Source organism: Cyprinus carpio, chromosome A18, assembly GCF_018340385.1.
Source record: "Cyprinus carpio isolate SPL01 chromosome A18, ASM1834038v1, whole genome shotgun sequence".
Taxonomy (NCBI): Eukaryota; Metazoa; Chordata; class Actinopteri; order Cypriniformes; family Cyprinidae; genus Cyprinus; species Cyprinus carpio.
This window is the reverse complement of record NC_056589.1, coordinates 25,749,446-25,773,541: the sequence shown is the minus strand read 5'-3', so window position 1 is coordinate 25,773,541 and position 24,096 is coordinate 25,749,446. Positions and strand designations below refer to the sequence as shown.

The 24,096-nt window shown below is 41.1% G+C and overlaps 1 protein-coding gene across 2 annotated transcripts in view; it reads left to right on the top strand.

Moving 5' to 3' along the window:
• LOC109110531 (zinc finger homeobox protein 3-like) overlaps positions 1 to 18,153 on the top strand; it is a 32,989-nt gene extending 14,836 nt beyond the window's left edge. For both annotated transcript variants that reach the window (XM_042775651.1, XM_042775650.1), the window contains exons 2-9: positions 1,753 to 4,494; positions 5,167 to 5,392; positions 8,423 to 8,512; positions 8,838 to 8,959; positions 9,231 to 9,431; positions 11,042 to 11,126; positions 11,310 to 16,583; positions 16,683 to 18,153. In XM_042775651.1, the coding sequence (XP_042631585.1) occupies positions 1,768 to 4,494; positions 5,167 to 5,392; positions 8,423 to 8,512; positions 8,838 to 8,959; positions 9,231 to 9,431; positions 11,042 to 11,126; positions 11,310 to 16,583; positions 16,683 to 17,998 (10,041 nt within the window). In that variant the 5' untranslated portion in view covers positions 1,753 to 1,767 and the 3' untranslated portion in view covers positions 17,999 to 18,153. The remainder of the gene's footprint in view (positions 1 to 1,752; positions 4,495 to 5,166; positions 5,393 to 8,422; positions 8,513 to 8,837; positions 8,960 to 9,230; positions 9,432 to 11,041; positions 11,127 to 11,309; positions 16,584 to 16,682) is intronic.
• The last annotated feature ends 5,943 nt before the right edge of the window (positions 18,154 to 24,096 follow it).

Sequence of the window (24,096 nt, the reverse complement as noted above, 5' to 3'; positions counted from 1 at the left end):
TGTGTTTTGTTGTTTGTTTGTTTGTTTGTTTGTTTGTTTGTTTTTGATCACTTTAAGTTGGATAATTTTCTTATTTTACTGTAATGTTTCACAAAGTATCCAAATAATGTTATTTTTTTGAGTGCCATCAATGTTTCTCAAAGTGACAGATTTATTAGGTAACAGGGATTGTCCACAAGATGTGGATAAATTTTTTTTAAATTTTTCATACATTTTAAAACATTTTCCTGTATATATATTTTTGTGTGTGCGTGTATTAGGGTTAGTGCTGGTACTGTTAGTGTCAGGGTTCATAATAAGGTTAGTGCAGTTTTGTGTAATTCTTACACAATAACATCTTGGTCTTAATCTACACACACACACTTCCAGAGAGTAATTGGTTTAAGATGTGTCTTGATTCCAGCTGTGTGCCCCCTATCAGGTATCCCAGAGAGATGGGTAATTAACCTAGCAGCTAATGAGATACATCACTAATTACACCACACACACAGAGCATATAAGACTGGATATTCATTGATCTGTACAGGAAGTCTAGTTTGTGTCAGCATGGCAGTCTGTTTATGAATATATATCTCCAGCACTCTGTAAGTATTTGCGTTCATTTAAATGAGTGGACTTCTATGTTCATTTTTGAAACGTTGCTTCTGGCCTGTTGTTTTAGGTCCTGTTTGAGCCTAAATCAGTGAACACATCCTTTAGCCTGGTGTACTAGCATCCTGTTCTTGCTTCCAGTAAGATGCTTAGCATTCACGCTATTGATTTTCCCATTAGCACTTTAGCCCCCTCCAGTAGAGAGGATCAGAGAGAGCTCAATATAACAGCTTGAATCTGAGTTCAAGAATCTGCACTCTTCAACCTAGAAACAGAGCAATTAGCCCCCCAACTGCAATTCACGAACCCTATACTTTCCTCAGACACCTTCTGTGCATATGCTTGAAGTTTTTACACCATTTAGGTGAGTTAACTGTAGATAAATCCAGTAATCTAGTAGATAACTATAAGCACATTTTAATTATTTAGCTATAGCCTATGGTGTAACTACAAGGCAGGCCCAAGTAGCAAAATCATATGTTTGCATTTGTAAAATGTACCAGCAGCACAAACTTAAACAACTGAAATGCCTATCCAAATGTGAACCTGTTTCTACTTAGTATCAATGCAAATTGCAATCATTTTAGACACCTTATGTAAGTTGAACCCTGTTGTGAAAGGCTGCTTTAATATAATTCAATTTAATTCACTTCAGCTGCTTTACTGATCAAGGCCTGTGGGGGCCGTGTCTCTGGAGAAACCTGGGACTAGAGTCAATAGGGAACTTATTCCGGAGGCACTGTCACGGGGCAATCCCCCGTAGACATGGCCCTATGTTCTGCTCAGTTGCCTAAAGGGAAATATAATGCAGATGGAGGGGGATGGGGGAAGCCGAGACAGACAGAGACATTTAATTGAACAGATCTTGGTGATTCCAAGAATTGTCTCTCATGTAATATTCAGCTCTCGGTAATACAGCTTGGCAAATAGCTATTGATCACAGTCTAGACCTCTTTCTATTTTCCTTCACCATTCCAGGGTTGCTTCTTTCTGAATAGTGACACTAAAGTTTGTTATGCTGCTCAAATTTAATATACCTCATATGTTGCTGTTATTATGTAAAGCGCAAAGTGATTTCGAAAGTCATAATGAAAGTTGTAATATTCAAGTGATTTGGATTCTAAATTTGACCCCTTTACTCTATTCTCTATTTCACTCTAGGCCAGGCTGGGATGAATGTGCTCAGTAGCTCAGAGGATGGAGTGTTGTGACTCTGTCTCAAACAATGGAGCCTCTGGCCCCCACACACAACAGCCTCCTGGGCTCTGCAGACCACTGGCCCCCTGTCCAGTCCTGCTGGCCAGAGATCTAGCCATTGCTCGGAGCACAGCGAATCTGTCTAAGCAGGGTGGAGTAGTGGGGCAGGCTGAGGAAGAGAGACTTGCAGGGAGGCATGAAGAACGATTTAGGGAAAAACAGGTTAATGAATGTTCAACCAGAGAGATGTTAAAAGATGCAGCTGAGAGGGAGAAGGCAGATGAAGAGGAAGAATGTGATGACGTGGAGAGGCCTATTGGAGAGATCCTATACCAGCCTGATGGGTCTGCCTATGTGATGGAGAGTAAACTTACTAGTGGTGTGCCCTCCTCCTCATCAGGTGCTCCTTCCTCCATCATTAAAGCCTGTTACATTTCCTCATCTGAAAGCCCTACTCCACAGATTTTTCATGTCTTCCAATTGCATAACCTTGACGACAGTGAAAGTCTAGCTCTGGTGACCTGCCAATCCAAAGATAGTGCTCCTGACGTGGCAGGATCATCAGAGACAGGAGTGACATGGTCCGGTCTAACCAAACCCATCCTGATGTGCTTTCTGTGTCGGCTGTCCTTTGGCCGTACACACTCATTTAGGGCTCATGCTTCTCGGCAACACAATATCACCTTCAGCGATGAAGAACAACATCTGCTCTCATTTAAACACACCTCTGCCATTTTACAGCCTGCCGGCCCAGGCGATCGGCCGCTCCTCTGTTTCCTAGAACCAAAAAGGAATTGTGAGTCTGTGGTACCATTTAACCTGGCATCTCTGACCTCTGGGAACAGCACAGAGGACACTGCAAGACGGAAAGAGAATGAAGAGCCTCTGACCTCTGAGCCTGGACTCCCTCTCCTGCCCTCTCCACCCAGAACCTCCCCTGCTACCTCAGTACCAAGCCCTGCCAAAGACCCTTCAACCCTGGGAAGAGAGGGCACACAAAGAGGCAAGGAGGATGAGATAAGAAAGAATGGAGGAAGTAGTGAGGAAGGAGAAAGGAGATTGTGTTTAGAGGTAGGCAGCACTGTAGATAATGGTGCTCACAGTATTAGCAGCAGTAGCGGACAAGAGCACATTACTGAAGCTGCTCTGTCAAACCAAAGCATTTCAAAACCTCCAAACTCTGTAAAAATAGCAACCAGCTTTACGAACAACACCAAAACCCTTACAGACTCTGAGTCAGAGTGTGGAACAAGCTTTAACTGCCACGACCCTGCACCTGCTTCCCTTGTTGTGGTAAACCCATCCACTATCACTATTACAGAACAACTTGCCAACCAAGAGAGTGCCACAGCAACAGAACCAAATGATCAGTTAGAGAATGGTAGCGCCATAGCAATGGAACCTACCGCCAGGTTGTCTGAAGATGACAGACATGCTGTCGCTCATTCTGACCTGCCCAATAATCATAGCCATTCCACGTCACCTACACTCAGTCCCATCTTAACCCAGACTAGTCAGCCTACTCTTGAAGAAGGGCACCCAGACACGGCCTCTAGAGGAAGGTTGGTGGTGGCCGGTGACGGAGGCTTCGTTGCAGCTGGAGACGATGTCCAAGGATCATCTTTCACTTTTGGCGTTCAAGCCACTCTGGTACACACCAGAAATTCCTGCAAGACATTGAAGTGTCCGAAATGCAACTGGCACTACAAGTACCAGCAAACTCTTGAGGCCCATATGAAGGAGAAGCACCCAGAGTCAGAGTCTGAACAGTGCCCATACTGCAGCAGTGGGCAGAGCCACCCGCGCCTAGCAAGAGGCGAGACATATTCTTGCGGATACAAGCCCTTCCGCTGCCAAGTCTGCCAATATTCCACCACCACCAAAGGCAACTTGAGCATCCACATGCAATCGGACAAACACCTCAACAACATGCAGAGCCTGCAGACGCAGTCACATGCGCACAGCCCAGCATCCCAGCCCAATCCTTTAACACATTCGCATCCTACTCTCACTCACCCCACCCAAGCCAACTCCCCCTCTCCATCTAAGCTGCGGGGACATGCATCGTGGCGGTGCGAAGTCTGTGACTATGAAACCAATGTGGCACGGAACCTAAGAATCCACATGACCAGTGAAAAGCACACGCACAATGTGCTTCTACTGCAGCAGAACCTGGCACACATGCAACGTCAACGTAAGCACAATGCCACTGAGCTTTACCGCGTCTGCCAACCTCAGACTAAACTGCCCGATGCCATCACTCCTCTATCCTGCAATGAAACCTCCTCACAGGAACTCTTTGAATGCATTCTATGTGGCTGCTTTTCTTGTGACACTCTAGAGGAGCTAAGTCAACACCTGACCATGCAGCGATCATTACCCAATTCTTACTGGAGGAGCACAACCGGAGACACCCATCATTGTCGCCTTTGCCATTATGCCACGCCTCTGCGAGCTAACTTCCAACTGCACTGTCAGACAGACAAACATGTACAGCGCTACCAGCTAGCTGCACACCTCCGAGAGGCCAATAGTCAACATGGAAACAGCGAGGAGGAGGAAGAAGAGTGGCGCCTCAGGTGTGTTGCTGCTGGAAGTCAGGTGCAGCTCAGGTGCAATGCTTGTGACTACGAGGCCAGCAGTTTGGAGAAACTGAAGCTACATACCATGAACTCCAGACATGAGACCAGCCTGAGACTATATAAGGTAAATCTCACAATTCAAAACCAGAAACTCTGTAAAAAAAAGTCTGGGGCATGGTATTCCTGTCAGTAAAACAAAAAGCCCAAGATTCCCTGAGTGACTCAATTCTTCCAGCAAGGCCAGCAAGGCCTCTTTGTTAATTGAGATAGATTGTGTTATTTTTTCCCTCCTGCTAATGTAGTCCATTAACTCAGCACATCTCTAATCAGTTTAGAGTTCTGTAAAACAAGTGGACTGGTGTTTCTCACCGTGGTTGTGTGTATGTGCTTTTGTGTCTTAGTGTGTGCATGTGATGTTTCACAGGGTTCTTTTTCTTTGAATCTGTCTGCTCAGCTTTCACCAGACCTCAGACAGAGGGAGAGATTTAATGTTTATTTGAGCAAAGCATGTTAAGTAACATCTACATAGGTGTTTTACAGGGTTGTATTGATCCTGCATTGATCTTTATTGTGCTGTCCACATAAGAGGAAGCCACATATTGATCATTTATGACTACATGGTCAATATATGGCTTAAGTTAAAGTACTTGAGTATGTTATTTACTGGTGTTGAAATGTGAGCTGGATGAAGTATAACAGTGTTTTATAAATTGATTTAACTTCTTTTCTTATTTCCTTCCTTTCATTTCACTCTCAAACATGCATACCTTTAATGTTTATCTTCACTTTCTCTCAGTATTTGCAGCAGCTGGATGGAGTGGAGTCTGAAGATGTCTGGCTGCACTGTGTGCTGTGTGATTTCTCCACTCAGAACAGCCTTTCTTTAGTGCAGCACTCCCATTCATTGAACCACCAGAGAGGGGAGGGGCTGCTCAGACTACAGCGAATCCAGAAGGGTCTGCAGGATGAGGAGGAGCTTGGTGCCATCTTTACAATCCGAAAAAGCCCTGCTCAAGAAAATGGTATGAGACACACATGCACAGTCGCTTTGTGAATTGTAAATGACTTTGGATATGGAAAACTGGGTTACCTTCAAGGGTTTTGCAAAGCACCAAAAACTGTCTCTTCAAACCAGTTAGTTTAAAGTCACTTTTCAGGGGAGGAAAATAAGCAGAATCCAACACACTCATAAGCAGAACACAGGCTTTTGATGCTAGATTAATTTTAGGGAAAAAAGGCAGGGAGAAATCCTTAAAACCCAAATCAAAAGACTTAACTGTCCCTTGTGTGTTGTGCTCATGATGCTCAAGGCTCTAAAACACACAACAGAACAACAGAGGAGGAGGAGCTGACAGACATGCAAAAAACAGAAAGAGAAGAGGGCAGATATTTACACTGGGGTAATTGAGAAAACCGAGTGGTGGAGGCAGTTAACATTTAGTTCTAACACAGAATAAGCTCAGCTAATGAGCTGAACAATAGCCTGACCTTGGCACCCAGCCTGTTTGAATGTGTATGTACTTATGCATTTGTGTGCGAGAGAGAGAGAGAGAATCAGTGTTGTGCTTTTTGTACAGAATGGTAGGAATTGATTTTGTTAATTGACTTGCCAATAATCACATTTGTAACATCTTCACTTGCAAGAAAGAGGCTAAACTAGAGGGTTAGCCAGTCAATGCAGCCAATAAAGGTGCAACCCGCTAACAAGGCATGAGTTAATTAACATTCTCCAATTAACATTTTAAAGGAAAGGCACAGAAAAGGCCTGATATAGATTCTTAAAGACTGACAGGTGTTTCTTAATATTGTAAATAGAAATGTAGAAATCCTAAACATTGGGGAAAAAATCATGAATCATGAAATACAGTATATTAGTATTATATTAGCAATGAGTAGAAATGGTGACACGCATGGTACAAGAAAAGGTTAACAGCCAGTGTGTCATGTACAATCAATGCTAAAGTCAGAGAGTGAGAGTTGAGTAGCTGTTTCAGTGTGAATTTGAACCTGTAGGAACACTGGATCAGCGCTGCTTCCGACCTGCTGGAGTGCCGCAGCTGAATGGCTGGTTATTGATCTCTTTGGGAACACCAGGGCATTGCCTAATTTATAATCAATACTGGATCAATGCTGCTGAGCATTTGTATATTGATCCCTGGGACGAGAAGGAAGTGCTGATGAAGTGTGTGTTGAGTGTGCGCCTGGAGTGTGTTAGCATGTGTGGGTGCATCTGATCACTTCATTACTGGCCGAAATGACCTCACCACACTGAGCCACGGCCATCTGTTTTGTCCAAGACGTACATGCAGAAAGAAGTGCACACAGAATCAGAGTGAATGCAACCCCCCCCCCCCCCCCTTTAGGTTTTGAAGTGGTTTTGAATGCAGCTTCAAAATTAAAATATTTGATAATTACTCTGATTTATTGCAGGTAAAACAAAACAAAAAAAAACACCTGTTCACATGTAAATTTGGTTAAATTCAGATGCATTACAAATTCACAGAATTGAGTTGTACTGTTTTGCATGAAATGTATAATTTGCTATTTTTGTCTGTTTGATTTGAATGTGACTGTAATGTAACAATTTCCTTCATTCCTATGTATATTTAGTTGCTGTTGTTCATTGATGTATTTATTTATTTTTTTAATTCCTAAGCTTCTTTGTTGTGATTTTCCCTGTGAGAGATGCTCAACAATAGACTAATATTTTTGGTCGGGTTCAAAGCGGTGTGTGTGACTTTGAGAGAATGACTGAGCGAGAGGGCTAAATGGGACGGTCGTAACTAGAGCGGATTTGACAGTTTCAGGTTATGTGTTCTGTGTTTATGGGTGTGTTGGTTTGATAGGAAATCAATAGCGTGTCTGTCAGGATAATTGGTGTTCAGATGGCCTTTCTCGCTCGCTCTCTCACCCTCCGTCATAATCACCTTCTCAAAGAACCACCAGAAGATACCTCAGCCTGCCTTTGATTGGTCTGTTATGACGACCCTCATGCATTTTTTTTTCATGTTTCCCCCCCCCCCCCCAAAATCCACCCAAATCAACTCTGTTCCCCCCCGCCTTCCCAAAATCCACCCAAATCAACTCTGTTCTTATTTTCCCTTCCCCCATGTAGCAGAACAATCACTCTGCTAAGAAAGCAGAAAGGCAGAAAGCAAGAGAGAAGAGGATGAGGAGAGGGAGGGAGGGTGTTGAATGGGGTATCTGGTTTAGTGTGTCCCGAGGCTGTGTGTTTTGTACCTACGGAGCTCGACTGAAGCTTTTAGATGCTGCAAAAGAACAACAGTGTCATTGCGCTTTTTGAATTTCCAACTCTCTGGATTCTTTTTGATTGTAGAGTCATCGGCAAGATTAAAAAATAACAAGCCAAAACTGAAAGCTGTTGTCAAAATAATGCCAGTAAATGTCATCCAACATGTTTTAGATATACAGACAGTTCAGTTTTCAGAAAAAAATAGCAAGAAAAGATAAAAACTAGTACAACAGACTCAAACTGAGCACAGTGCAGAGACCTATTGTATAAAGATAACTTTAAGCCTGTCATTGCAGCATTGTTCGCCAATTTGTGCTTTGAAATGGACTCTTTGTGTGTGACCCTCCTGACCTCTTCTACATTATCTTCCTCATGTAACTTTTAAAATCCCCACAGTTTAAATGAAGCTTTGCTGATGCTGTTGACTAACCCTTCCTCCTGATTTTCTTTTCTTGTATCTCTCTTTGTATGTTTTGCTGTAGAGGATCAATAATTTTAACTTTTGTGTGAACCGAAAGGAAATGGTGTGCATTATTACTGTATTGTGTCGGTCTGTTTTTGTTAATATATCAGAGCAGGTTGGTTGGGTCTCTCCAAACTAGTTGAGACTGACCCCTATAGGTTTGATTTTGATCCTGCATTCAACCTTGTTTTACAATAGCACATGTGCTAATGTAAAACAAAAATATTTTTAACACAAAAGATTTTATGCATTGTCCAGTTACCTAGTAAATCAAATAGTGAATTTGTCAAATGTGATGCACTCTCTGATTTTTTTTATATATTTTTTTGCTTTCAGGAGATCAGAATGGAATGGACTCTTCCACTGAGGCTAAAGCTAACCAGGAAGACAGAAATACCAATGGAGACAGAACGGAGAAAAAATCAGGTCCTTAACAAAATATCTTGCCAAAAAAAAAAAAAAAAAAAAAAGCTTGCAACAGTGGTTTTTCGTTTGATATTTCTTCAATACCCAGATATTGCATTAGATGTATTGTTTATCTTGTTATTTATCTTCTTGTTTAAAATCCAACACAGTAACTTATTAATATTATCAGACAAATATTATAATTTGCATTTTGCATTGTTGTTTTCCCTGCTGTCCATGATAACCAATTGGGAACCACTGTTTCACAATAAGCTTACTGTTGTAAATAATGTGCAACAATGTGCACCCTTTCTAAATGATCTCTGTTTGCTGCTTCTACTCATAGAAGGATTTATTCAAATGGAGGTGGAGCAAAATGAGTTGTCTTGCAGTCCTAAGCGTCCTTTATCTGGATCTGACGAGTCAGTTGAGCCCTCTCCCTGCAAACGGCCACGAATACAGGAAGAGGTCTGCTGCAACATGCTCTGCATTCATTTTTATTAAATGTAACATGATACTGTTTTTTAAAGTTCTTTAAAACCACTGATGCTACATACCATATTATTATTTACATAAGAAAAACATAATTCATTTTATACCACTGCATATCTGATACATCACTCTACCATTGAGCACAGCAACAAAACAAAGCCTAAAATTATTTAAAAGAATTGGATACCACAAAACAGTATGTAATTATTGTACCTTTTGTAAGTATTTCTGTTTTTCTCTCATTCAGATGCGGCAGTGTCCATTCTGTCAGTTCCATCATACTGATATTGAGCGTCTAAGGAGTCATGTGATGAATCAGCACGCAGTTCAGCCTGTGGTCCGCTGCCCACTGTGCCAAGACACACTGCACAGTATTGCCCTCTTGCGTACCCACCTCACACATCTGCACAGTGTCACTGCAGACTGTACTCAGAAGCTCATCAGTACGGTGAGGGGGGAAAAAAGAAACAGTATGCATGTATTATGTATATTTAGATTTTTTTTTTTTGTACAAATGTATAGTTTGTGATTTTGAAAAGAAATAAAGCAACCAGAGATTTTAAACAAAACAAAGGTCCATTCCAGCCACAATCTTCACTGCAAAAAAGTTTCTTAGTAAAAACATCGAAACTCCCCTGAAACAAAATAACTTAATATATAAATAACTTAATATATAAAGTTTTTTTTTTTTACAACAATATTTTTTGAATCAAGTATTTTAAACCACATAGGGAAATCTACAAATATTCAAATAAAACAAAATCTATTTGTAAATGTATTTGGTTTTAAGGATTTTTTGTTGTTGTTGGGGCAGGCCAAATAATCATCTGATATTTTGAGATTAATTGAGAATTATGTTTTAGTAAATACTGCATACTGTTTGTTTAAATTGTGCTATTTTGTGTATATCTTATTTGCTATAATTATAAGCCATGCTGCTTTCTAGATATATAAAAAAAAAAAACATAAGTTGACCACTATTTTTATATATGGTGTAAAAAAAACTATTTATGCAAGAAAATGGCTAGCACATTGTGAATGTGCATGTGCAGAGGGTGTTTAGGCCCTCAGTGACTCCAGCACGAGCGAACGGAGACAAGTAACGACATTGAGTTGGGGGAAGGGAGAGGTAGCTGCCTCAGATCCAATGAATATTAAAATTAGCTTTTTTTATCTGCAGAATATAAATTGATACTAATGCACACAGAGCTTGTTTGAGCTCCAAGCAGACATGCCTCACTGTTTCTGAAAGGTTGGACATTTTTTGCCAATTCAGTCAGCTTGCGCTGAGTGCTTTCTCTAGCGTAAAAGGCTTTTCTGTCTTTCTTTCCATTCATGTATTCTCCCCTCTTCCATCTTTCTTGTTCTTCCTTGCCCTCTGTTCTGCCATCTCTCTTGATTTCTCTCTTCGGCACTTTGCGTTCCTCACCCCCTTCCCCAGCTGAACTGAAGTACAGTAATGAAAATAATTGTGCTTCATTAGTTCTGAGCCAGTGCTAGGTGATTTTCGTTATGAACCGTGCCTGGTAATTATGTTCTAAATTAAATGTGACCTTGAAGAGGACTTGTGTGCTTTCTTCATGTCCCTTTAATACAGCACTTTGCTGAAATGGTGTGCTTTGTGATGGAAATAGCAGCCATTTTGTTTGGTTGCTCTCCCTCCCACTCCCCCCTTAAAGTTGCATTGATTTACACATTTTAAATTTGAGTGGGTACAGAAGGAGAGAAGGAGAGGGAGATAAATACTGGCTTTTTTGACTTCCAAAGTTAGCTAATTGTGTTGTCACAGACCAAAGATGGCTTCCATTCATACTTAACCTTTGAACTCCTTTAAGTGTTGGTTCATGACTGCGATTCCATTTTGCCATCTGAAGTTAAGGGTCTATTCTCTGGCATGATGCATCGTTAATGCACACATGTAGCAGGAACACAGCATAATGACCAATCATTTTCAGAGATAACGATCAAATGACTTAATAATGAGATTTTGTGGATTAATTAATCCACAAAATGGATTTATCAAACCTATTATGATTTCTTTTTTCCCCTTGTGATCAGGTGATTGCTTCAGACGTGCTGCCAGAGAAGATGTTTTTATCGGTGCACACGCCGATAAATGCTAATGAAACAACGAGACTGGATGGTTAGTATAAATCTCACTATTTGTTTGTTTTTATTTGTTATCTAGGTTGAGCATGGTTCTTTATTTGTCATAATTTTAAATAAGATCAACAGTTAATATACAGGATTTATGACAAGATTTTTTTTATATTAAATTTTGCTTAATGATATATTCACAATGATCCTTTTTCTCTTTTTTCTTTAGAAATTTCAACCGATGCTGAACCTGAGAGAGGTACAATAACTCACTTGGAGGCAGCAAAAATCTATAAACAACCGTCAGAAGATGCAGAATCCACAAAGGAGAACAACGCTGCTTTTCCTTGTTGGCAGAAAGGCTGTAACAAAGTCTTTACATCCTCAAGTGCACTCCAGACACACTTTAACCAGCTCCATAGCCAGAAATCTCAAACAGCAATATCTGATCGCCACATTTACAAGTACCGGTGTAATCAATGTAGCCTAGCATTCAAAACCCCTGAAAAGTTGCAGCTGCATTCTCGGTACCATGCTATCAGGGCTGCGACCATGTGCTGCCTCTGTCAACGCAGTTTTCGTACAATGCAGGCCCTTCGGAAACACCTTGAGACAAGCCACCTGGAGCTAAGTGAAACCCAGATACAGCAGCTTTATGGTGTTTTAATGATGAATGGTGAGACCCTGATCTGTGGAGACCAGACTTTTGGTGAAGAGGAGGGATTGCCAGAAGAAACTGGGATGAAAGATGATGAAGAATGTGATTTGGAGGAAAAACTAAGTCCTACAGACAATGATTCAAGTTTGGTTAAAGATAATGTTGAATGTGACCCTAAACAGCCTGTTTTTCCTCTTAGAAAAGGTCAGAATATCACATTTGAGAAATTTTTGGATCCGTCAAGGCCTTTCAAATGTACGGTTTGCAAGGAATCTTTCACCCAGAAGAATATTCTCTTGGTTCACTACAACTCGGTCTCACACTTACACAAACTTAAACGTTCTCTGCAGGACACGTCAACTGGCTTGCAAGAACCTGTCAACAATGCAGACCAAAAACCATTTAAATGTAGTATTTGCCATGTAGCATATAGTCAGAGTTCAACCTTAGAGATTCATATGCGTTCTGTCTTGCACCAGACCAAAGCTCGTGCATCCAAGCTTGATTCATCTGCTTCTAGTTCTGAATCTGTTGGCCCTACCCCAGGCAAGGCATTGTCCAACACTCCTGCAGCCATGAACAATGCTGGTCTAAGCCACCAACAAAACACTGAACTCAAAGGCATACCTGCAAACCCAGACACCAGTCATCCTTCAACATCTGACTTGAGAAACAAGTTGGTAAACATGATTGATTCAGCTACCAAGCAACAACAGATGTCATTACAACAACAACAACAGCAGTTAGCCCAGGCTCAAGTCCATCTCCACCAAGAGCTCCAAAAAAAGGCTGCTCTTATTCAGTCCCATTTATTCAATCCTGCACTTTTACACCCTTTTCCTATGGCAACAGAAGCTCTTCTTCCAGTGCAGCAGCAACAGCAATTGCTTCTTCCTTTTCTTATTCCAGGAGGAGAGTTCCGCATGAATCCAGAGGTAAACCTTAAAGGCTCTGGGCTAAATGTAAGCACAATAAAGCCTACTGTAAATGAGGATATTGCAGAGTCTTCCAAAAAAGATGTCCCAAAATATTGTTCTAAACAGAAACAAAATGAAGAGCTGGATGAACAGAAACTGACAAATGATCCACCATGTGAGAAGGATGTAGATGGACAGAACAGTAATGAAGAATCAAAGGAAATTGATAATGTAGGCATCAGTGAAAAAACACATGGTCCTAAAACTCAAGAAAATGAAGTCCTAAACAAAGAGATGTCAACCAGTGGGGAGGGTTTTGGTGAGTTTCTTCCACCCAGAATAGCCCATGATGCATCCGGGAATGCTTCAAAGGCACTGCTTGAAAACATTGGTTTTGAGTTAGTCATGCAATACAATGAAGATAAGCAGAGATATCAGAAAAATCTTACTGAGCCAATACCAAATGGCAGGGATGTGTCTGACACTGAAGAGGTGGGTCATTCGGAAGATAAGAAGAAGTTAGAGTGTGAGTCTTGTGGGAAGCTTTTTTCAAATGCACTGATATTAAAGAGCCATAACGAGCAAATTCATCATTCCATATTCCCTATCAAGTCGTTGGAGAAATTTGCCAAAGACTACAGGGAGCAATATGACAAACTCTTCCCTTTGAGACTTGCAACTCCAGATGCTTCCCCTGTCTCATCCCCTTCTCCTAACCCTCCTGTGATTCCAAATTCTTCAGTGCAGCAGCCACAACAACAACAACAACCTGTACAACCAATTATTCCTGCCTCTACACTCAGTGCTACTCCCTCTACTGTCTCCATTCCTCAAGTTAAGTCTCCATTAGCTCAAATTCCCTTACCCATGGAACTACCACTCTTCCCCCCACTCCTAATGCCTCCCATAACTTTGCAAGGTTTGACTCCTCAGGTTCCTGTCCATCTGCCCCCAGTGGAGGCTGAATTGACTCCTGATTTGTCACAGTTTTATCAACAGCAATTAAATCCAGCCATGTTACAGCAACAAAGTAAAAGACCTCGAACCAGAATCACAGATGACCAGCTTAGAATCCTGCGTCTGTATTTTGATATCAACAATTCTCCAAATGAGGACCAAATCCATGAGATGGCCAACAAATCTGATTTGCCACACAAGGTCATAAAGCACTGGTTTCGGAACACTCTATTCAAAGAACGCCAACGCAACAAGGATTCTCCCTATAACTTTAGTAACCCTCCCATCACAACACTGGAAGATGTAAAGATGGATTCTAGACCACCATCTCCTGAACAACCAAGACAAGAGATTTATGGGAGTAAGAGGTCCTCAAGAACCAGGTTTACTGACTACCAGCTAAGAGTATTGCAGGATTTTTTTGATGCCAATGCATACCCCAAAGATGATGAGTTTGAACAACTGTCCAATCTGCTTAATCTCTCTACCCGCGTGATTGTGGTATGGTTTCAAAATGCCAGACAGAAAGCTCGGAAGAATTATGAGAACCAAGGAGAGGGAGGGAAGGATAGTGAACGTCGAGACCTCTCTAATGACCGCTACTTTCGTACTTCCAACAACAATTTCCAGTGTAAGAAATGCAACATAGTTTTTCAGCGCATTTTTGATCTTATTAATCACCAAAAAGAGCAGTGTTACAAAGATGATGAGGAGGAAATGCAGAATGATCTGAATGAAACTGAAGTAGATTTTAAGACTGAGTGTCATAGTCCAATACCTGGACCCTCTTGCTTTACACAACCAGCTTCCTGCACAAGCCCCTCCAGTTCATCTGTGTCTAGTACTAATGTGAAGTTCACTGATTCTGAGCATATGCACACATCAAATCTTACTGGAGAGCATAAACAAACAAATGAAGCATCCTCTGACCCTAAACAGGCTGTTAGTATCAACTCCGAGCTTGAGGAATTAGAGAAAAGAATGCAGCAGCCAAAGCCTCTCTGTGAAGAGAACCAAAATGTAAGCACAGAGATTCCCTCTCACCCACCTCCTAAGCAACAACAGATTTCCTGCACATCTGAAACAAGCCCATCTCCATCAAAGAGCTCCCAAACTATAATTAGTCCTTTGGATATTCCTTCAACTGAGCAACAACAGCAACAGAAACCAGCCCAGGATATGAGCCCTTACCACTGCATCCAATGCAAATTGAGCTTCCCCTCATTTGAACATTGGCAAGAGCACCAGCATATGCACTTCCTTGCCCAAAGTTACTTTCCCACCTCACAGTTCCTAGACCGTCCTGTAGACATGCCTATTATGCTGTTTGATCCTGCTAATCCTCTACTTGCAAGGCATTTGCTTTCAGGAACAATTTCCCAGATAGTGGCAAATCAACCCGCAGTGACCACCATTCCCGATTCAACCATAAACTCTCTGAAGAGGAAACTTGAAGAGAAAGCAGGATTGAGTTCTTTGGAAAATGACTGGGAAAATAATAGGGAGGAACCCCAGAGAGACAAACGTATGAGGACCACTATAACACCAGAGCAGCTAGAGGTATTATATCAGAAATATCTTTTGGACTCCAATCCAACACGCAAGATGCTTGACCATATCTCCAACGAGGTTGGTCTTAAGAAACGAGTGGTTCAAGTCTGGTTCCAGAACACCCGAGCTCGTGAGAGGAAAGGCCAATTTCGGGCACTGGGTCCATCTCAAATCCATCGTCGCTGCCCATTCTGTCGGGCTCTCTTTAAAGCACAGACTGCTCTTGCTGCCCATATACGTTCACGTCACTGGCATGAAGCTAAGAATGCAGGCTGTAGTATGGCAATACCTAATATGACTCAAGATCAGGAAGGTTCTCAAATCAAATCTGAACTCTTTGATTTTGCCAATTATTCTCAGTTTTTGAACTCCACTGATGACTCTACAGCATGCAAAAGCATGGACCTGTCTTCACATCAGCAGCGTCTGAGCCCAAAACCTTTTATAGGTGAGGGTATGGAAGATTTTGAGATGCCTTCCATGTCAGTTTATCAAAATTTTGAACAAAGCAAGCTGAATAACTGTGACACTAAAACAAACATGGCCCATGACCATACCACTGATGAAGGAAATGACTCTCTAGAGGCTAAACATGGCAGTATTGACCACATGTCTCCCAGCACTGAAAGAGAGGCTTCTTCTGAAAGTGATGAAAAGATGTCTTCTGGATTGGTTAGCCCTGCAATGAGTTTTAATGCTAAAGATTTTGATAATGATTTAGTCTTAGATTACAGTGAAAATTCCAGCCTGGCTGATCCAGCTTCACCATGCCCTGGTAGCTCCAACAGTCAGAGCTTTGATAATGACAGACACAACCAAAAACGAAACCGCACTCAAATGACCAACCTGCAGGTGAAAGTGCTCAAAGCCTGCTTTAGTGACTATAAAACCCCAACAATGCTTGAATGTAAAGTCTTGGGGAATGACATTGGACTTGCCAAGAGGGTTGTTCAGGTGTGGTTTCAGAATGCTCGTGCCAAGGAGAAAAAGGCCAAGCTTAGCCTTGCAAAGCAATTTGGCACAGAGAGTACTTCTATTGATAGACCTAAGACAGAGTGTACTCTTTGCTCTGTTAAATACAGCAGCTGCTTGTCTATTCGTGACCACGTCTTCTCCCAGCAACATCTTGCTAAAGTTAAGGAGGCCCTGGGTGGCCAGATGGAGAGGGACAAGGAATATTTAGGATCAGTATCTACTCTTCAGCTGATGGCACAGCAAGAGGTGGATCATCTAAAAAAGACAAGTGATGGTCTGGGATTTGTCCAACCACAAGATATACTGAGCTCAGTAGGCCTTAACCAAACTGCCCTTCATTGTCTGAGCCCGTTTTCAGTGTACTCAAGTCTGCAGATGCAGACCACTGCAAGAATGGCAGGTGGTAGCAGCACAATGACTGAAGATTTTTCTTCCATAAAAACAGGTATGTGGCTAACCTACACTGTATTTTTTAAAATTAATTCACTTACCAAAATTCTGATCTTTAGTAATCCTTACTTCTTTTATGCATTCATTATTATAGAAGGTGCCAGTGACCCTCCTGTACATGACCTGACTTGCAAGCCAACTACGACATCCTCTTCTGCCATATCAGCTATGGATGACAAAGATGTAGTGAGCACAACCAACTCTGTCTTGACCCCAAAGACCACGGAACAAGAACTCCAGTTTCCCAAAGAAAATGATACTGAGAGTAACAGGATTCTCACAAACAAGCTTGACAGTACTCCTGAGGGAAATGCTAATCGTGCAAATTCTTCTCGCAAAAGTAAAGAAAAGTCAGACTCTTCCAGACCAACAGTATCTACTACAAATAATGGAAGAGAGTATGCCATGGAACCAACTCAGCTACAAGCTCTTCATGCAGCAATGAAAACTGACCATCCTGCTCTGCTCCCTAGTCCCCTCCTGCCCTGTCTGATGCCCGGCTTCCCTCCACTTTTTTCTCCCCATATACCCACAACTATATCTGGAGGCCTTCTGCAGCCCATATTTGGCATGGATAGCATGTTCCCATATGGTCCAGTCTTGCCACAGGCTCTGATGGGGCTGTCCCCGGGCTCCATTCTCCAGCAATATCAACAAAATCTGCAGGGTGCACTGATGCAACAAAGACTGCAGCTGCAACAGAAACAGTTAGTGCAGCTACCAGAGAAACCAAAACCTAGCCAAATCTCTGCTCGCCTCAATGCAGAGGACGCAGTTTCATCCAAACATGACAAGAAGCAAGGCACACCCAATAGCACAGATCCCCCCTTCATAAACGCTGTCAACACTAAGCAGCCAGAAGTGGACAATAACTTTCTTCTAAGCCAGTGTATTGTCTCCAAAACAGAGTGTAGAACAGAAGGCAAGGATGGTCATCTTTTTGACTGTCTCGCCTGTGAGGTGTCTCTTACTGGGAATGCAGAGCTCATCAAACATCTGGAGTACCCTCAGCATATACAAAGAGTGGCAGAGAGACTGAATGCCAAAGAGCATGCTTCTCCTCGATTACCTCATATCAATCCCTCATCTACCTCTCAGTCAAACCCATCCAGTGAACAGAGACCTTCTACAACTGCCCAGTCTTCTTTAGGGACTCCTTCTGCAACCTCCATCCCTAACCCAACCAATTCTGACCAGCCCGATAGACGTCTCCAAAGCTCACCCCTGACTTCAGTTTTACCTGAGGCTTCTCAAAGCTCACCGGCTACTCCCTCACATCATGTTCTTTCGCCTTCAAATGTTACCTCAAGCCTGGAAACCCCTGCAAAGACTTGTCACGTAAAAACAATTGACTCTGTAGATGGGCATTGTGACAGCAACGAGTCAGAGGATGGACAATACTCAACATAATATATTGGAGCAAGAGGTTTGATGCCTTCCATAACCATTGTTTTTATGGCTTGGACACAGCCTGAGAAAAGACTCCACCGAAAAAAGAAAAAAAAAAAACAGGAGGAAAGTTGAACAAAATGTCTCCATTGTAGATTACACTTGGAGAAAGCTATGACCCAGAATTAGTTAAGCAGACTGTTTTAAAAGGACTGAATCCTGTAGGATCCCACTTGCATTAACAGTGCTTGTAACCAAAAACAAGTGTCAGTAGAATGTTTTTTTCCATTTCAATATGCTGGTTTTTAACTAAAACTTGAGTATATGTAAAGTGTTTGGAAACTAAAGGGTGCACAGCTAAAGACTGGTGAAGAACCTAAGATGGTTTCATGATTACCTAACTAACCAAAAGTCTGTTTATAATGCGTATGTTATAACAGACACTCATAAAACACCAACACTATTTTTTGCCCTGTCAAGTGTTAAGATATTATATTATTGGCTTAATGAAGTGATGTAATGTATTTTGATGTTGTCTTCTCTCAGGTCAACAGCTCTCAATTTTGTTCTGTTACAAGACATACCAATAGAAAATATATGAAGCCCAAAAGAAATGTGTAATGAATGAAAACGTCCAATTCTGATTTGTTTTCAAAGTCCTGAAATTGCAACTAAGCTAGTAGATGTTCTTTTTTTCTTTTTCTTTTTCTTGGACATGTACTTGTCCGGACACAAAGTGTATTGCAGACTGTTGTAAATTGTGGAAAAATATCATTTAGCTTTTTTTCTTTTTGAAAAATGACAAAAAAACAAAAACATTTTGTGTTAATAATAGATACATGTATGAACATTTTGGTGTTACGTAGATTGTTAAATTCAAATGACTTATTTGTATGTTAGGTTAAAGCAAATTACTTGCATATTTAACTTTTGTATTGTCCCAGTCAAAGACACTTGAGGCTGTTTAGACATGCTAATGTTAAAACATAGCATTTACCCTCTAATGCTGTTGAAAATTGTCACTGTACAACCAACTTCCTCTCCTGCACTGAGCCAGGTTGAAAGACCCTATCTGTGTATGAATTAGATCAATGCACATCTATAAGATATTTTCTATTTTTGTTGTCTTCTAAACAGAACATTTCGATTGTGCACTTATTTTATTTTTTTCTTCTTTTGCCTTCAATACTGTAATTTCACTTTTAAGGCAGTAATTCTTTTTAATTTCTCCTTCACTACATGGTGTTTTATTTCTTAACATTTCTGCACTTGCCATGACTAACAATAATTACAGTGATGATATTATGAAACCATAATAACTTACAGTATTGCTTTAATGGAAAATCCAAAGATAAAGTAGTCTTACCATTGGTGCGTACAAAGGATAGAAAAAAACTTTATACTTTAGAAAATATTACTGTTTTTAAGGAATGGTAATCTTTTCAGAGCCAGCTATGAGAAAACTGTTTTAGCTAACTTATTAGAACATTTCTGACCTCATTTATGAAACAACCAGAGAACCAAAAAATAAAAACAAAACAAAAAACAGAAAGCTTACTCTGAGGATATGGGACAGCACTGTTGTGCAGCCATTGAGGTTTGTATTATAGAGGTGGAGATTACATAGTTTGCGTCTCCATGTCTGGCCTTTTTTTTTTGTCTGGTTATCTCTTTTGATTTTGTTTCTTATCTTATCGTTTGTTCTACTAAATGTACTGGGTCTAATTGTTGAGGAAATAGAGTGTGCTGCTAATGTAGGTTTGTACTAAGATGCATGCTTGATTTTGCTTTTCGCTGAAGCTTTAATGACGACCGTCAGTAGCCACAAACAATGTCCCTGTTCCACTGCAGTTGTGTCCACACATGACTGTGAAGACTGTGACTCTCCATGAACTACATTATGTTCTCCTCTTAGCCAACCAATGTTGAAAACCAATGATGTTATATTTATACAAAGTTTGCATTCCAAATATCACATTTGACATTTCAGTTGATTTTGTTTTGTTTTCCTCACTGTATTCTACTTCTAAGGGGACTGTAATGTATGCTCTCACTCCTGAGTCTGGACCTGCTGTGAGAGACTGTTTACTCTGCGTGTTCTTGGAAATGTTATTACTGTAGCGATCGCCAAATAATGTATGTTCATGATGCACTTGTGTTTATTCATGTGACTCACTGGGCTAATGTCTCCTGTCCTCTTATATAAGCATTCAAAGTGAATAAAATCTGTTTCCTTTTAATAATTTGACATGTCTCTATGGTCCTCAGAGCACCCAGGGAATCTGTCTTTTTAAAAGACTTTTATGACTCCCCTTTCTGACAGATTGAAGGTTGCAAGTAACACAAAATTTTAGTGATCGAAGTTCTGTGATTTGATCATGTGTGTTTCTGCTATGTCCTTAATCTGATTGCATGCACCCTACTCTGCTGAGGCAGTGTAAAGGAGACGGGCAATCAGCCAGAGCACTAGAAATCAATGGAGGTTAAACGAGACAAAATCAATGCAGCTAAAGTTCAAACTGAGATTCAAGTTCATGTGTATTAGCAAGCGATGGCATTGATGACAGTGTTGACTTGTGCTCAATATACAGTATCTCACAAAAGTGAGTACACCCCTCACATTTCAGCAACCATATTAGTATATCTTCTCAAGGGACAATACTATAGAAATGAAACTTGGATATATTTTAGAGCAGTCAATGTGCTGCTTGTATAGAAGTATAGATTTACTATCCTCTGAAAATAACTTAACATACAGCCATTATTGTCAATATAGCTGGCAACAAAAATGAGTACACCCGAAGTGAGCATCTCAAAGCTGTGTCCAAAGTGTCAATATTTTGCGTGAGCACCATTGTTATCTAGCACTACTTTACTTTAATATCCACCTGGGCATGGAATTCAGCAGAGCTGCACAGGTTGTTGCTAGGATCCTTTCCCACTCTTCCATAATGATATCACGGAGCTGCTGGATGTTAGACACATGGTGCTTCTCCACCTTCTGCTCAATAGGGTTCAGGTATGGAGACATACTTGGCCACGCCATCACCTTCAGCTTCCTCAGCAAGGCAGTTGTCTTCTTGGCGGTGTTTGGGGTTGTTATCATGTTCGAAAACTGCCGTTCTGCCCAGTTTCTGAAGGGAAGGCATCATGTTCTGCTTCAGAATGTCACAGTACATGTTGGAATCCATGTTTAGCACCAACCGCACTCATGCAGAGCAGCACCATGCAGACGGCCATGCAAACTGACTTGTTGCAGTTTGTGGCCTATGGTCTGAGCACTGACAAGCTGACCTTCCATTTCGGGCCTCTATAGCAATGCCAGCAGCACTCATGCGTCTGTTTTTTGAAGCCAGCTTCTGCACCTGATGCACAGCACGAGGACTCAACTTCTTTGATCGACCCTTGCGAGGCCTGTTCCAAGTGGAACCCATCTTGGAAAACCTCTGTATGACCCTGGCCACTGTACTGTAACTCAGTTTTAGGGTGTTACCGATCTTCCTATAGCCTAGGCCATCTTTATGAAGAGCAACAATTCTAATTCTTAAATCCTCAGAGAGTTATTTGCCATGAGGTGCCATGTTGAGCATCCAGTGGTCCGTATGAGAGAACTGTACTCAACGCACCAAATCTTAACTGCTCTAATACAAGATACACAAATTTGTATGGTCCTGTCAAGCTGAAAAAAACATGAACATGATGAATAGGACATCTAGCTTTATTGTCACTTAGGGTGTACTCACTTTTGTTGCCAGCTATATTGACAATAATGGCTGTATGTTAAGTTATTTTCAGAGGATAGTAAATCTATACGGCTATACAAGCAGCACATTGACTACTCTAAAATATATAGTATTGTCGCTTGAGAAGATATACTAAAATGGTTGCTGAAATGTGAGGGGTGTACTCACTTTTGTGAGATACTGTATATAACGCACAAGGTTATTAAGAAGTCAAGTCAAGTCAAGTCATCTTTATTTATATAGCGCTTTAAACAAAAAAGATTGCGTCAAAGCAACTGAACAACATTAATTAGGAAAACAGTGTGTCAATAATGCAAAAAATGACAGTTAAAGGCAGTTCATCATTGAATTCAGTGATGTCATCATGCAGCTCAGTTCAGTTTAAATAGTATCTGTGCAATAATTTGCAATCAAGTCAACGATATCGCTGTAAATGAAGTGTCCCCAACTAAGGAAGCCAGAGGCGACAGCGGCAAGGAAACAAAAACTCCATCAGTGAGAGAATGGAGAAAAAAACCTTGGGAGAAACCAGGCTCAGTTGGGGGGCCAGTTCTCCTCTGGCCAGACGAAACCAGCAGTTCAATTCCAGGCTGCAGCAAAGTCAGATTGTGCAGAAGAATCATCTGTTTCCTGTGGTCTTGTCCCGGTGGTCGTCTGAGACAAGGTCTTTACAGGGGATCTGTCTCTGGGGCTCTAGTCCTGGTCTCCGCTATCTTTCAGGGCTGTGGAGGTCCTTTCTAGGTGCGGATCCACCATCTGGGCTGGATACATACTGGATCCGGGTGACTGCAGTGACCCTCTGACTTGGATACAGACTGGATCTGGTGGCTACGGTGACCTCAGAATAAGAGAGAAACAGACTATTATGAGCGTAAATGCCATTCTTCTAACGATGTAGCAAGTACATCAGGTTTTATGGGAAGTGTTCCCGGTTCCGGTTGACCTAATTAATGCAGCCTAAAAATCCTTTAACGGATTTGGATATTAGAAGTGTATTAGTATGTTATGTGTAAGCCAGGTTAAAGAGATGGGTCTTTAATCTAGATTTAAACTGCAAGTGTTCCATGGTGTTCCATGCACAATCTTTATTTAGAAATGTTTGACTCACCAGCCACTGACCAATCAGAATCAAACATTAGTCAGGATGGGTAAGTAAAACTACAATTCTACCTTTTCTTACAGTTAATACAATAATATTGTGTATAGCTATCCTATTGTTTTATATCGTAGAATGTCGTATCAATAATCAACTAGCGTTCTACTTATTGAATTAAAATGTCTGCAGTGCATACCCACAGCCAAAATAAAATGTTTGGACAACGTCTTTTAGAATGTGTTAGCTGTGAACCAAGCAATGACGTACAAAAACTAGAACGCTCCCTTAACAATCAACGGACCTCGCTGATTGTAACTAGTTCTAGATTGTCGCATCGTATCCTTCACTCAGGAGCCGAGCGGATTGAGTATGGTGCTGGGAGATGAGGCCTAAATTACATCACGTCTCTGAATGATTTCTGCACATGTCATTAAGAGAGACACAGGAGGGTGATGGGCAGGACTAAACATTTCTAAAGAATCACGAGAGATTTTGATTGCATTTCTAGGGTTAATTTAAGACAGTTAAGGCCACTATTTCAGAGCTTTTGACATATAACGTTAGATATTTGTAAAATTTGGCTATGCTGTTAATTTAAAGCGGGAAACTCGAGTGACGTTTTTTTTTTCGGAGGTATTCCAAACCTCCCACCCAAAGAGCTTTACAGCTGTGCTCATATATAGCACTTACCCGTACTGCGCATCATAATCCTGTCTGAGCTGAGGTAAATCACGGCATAAACTAATCAATACGCACTAATAGTTTTTTATTGTACAGTTAGATTGCGGCTTTGCGGAAAACAAAAAACCATTTCCCTCTAATGACTCATGCATCTGAGTATCCTTTCATCAGGGAAGCGGCAGTGCAGATGATTCTATCCACAAGTTTCCTACGCCCCATGAGGCCTTGCGTCAAAAAGTTGGAGCGTTTTCCGGTTCGAAGTAAACAAAGTGGCATGTGACACTCATTCATTCAACAGTTTACAGTTAGTCTTTCAAGTTTACCCATTCAAACTTGCTATGATGTGGGAACACAACTTCAATAAACTTAAAATGGGTAAAATAATAGTACCTTTACCCTCCGGGGTAGATGGTTGGGAGGATGTTAACTGTGTGTCATTCATGTTCTGCATATGTTGCTTCAGAGTAGCTTTCACTTAAAATCTTTAGTCGAAGAAAAATGAAAAATAAAATCAGAAAACAAAGCAAAAATAATGCACCAAAATAAAAATACATATCAAAAAAAGAAAATTTTGATTGCACTTGGCTGAAAGCCAAAAC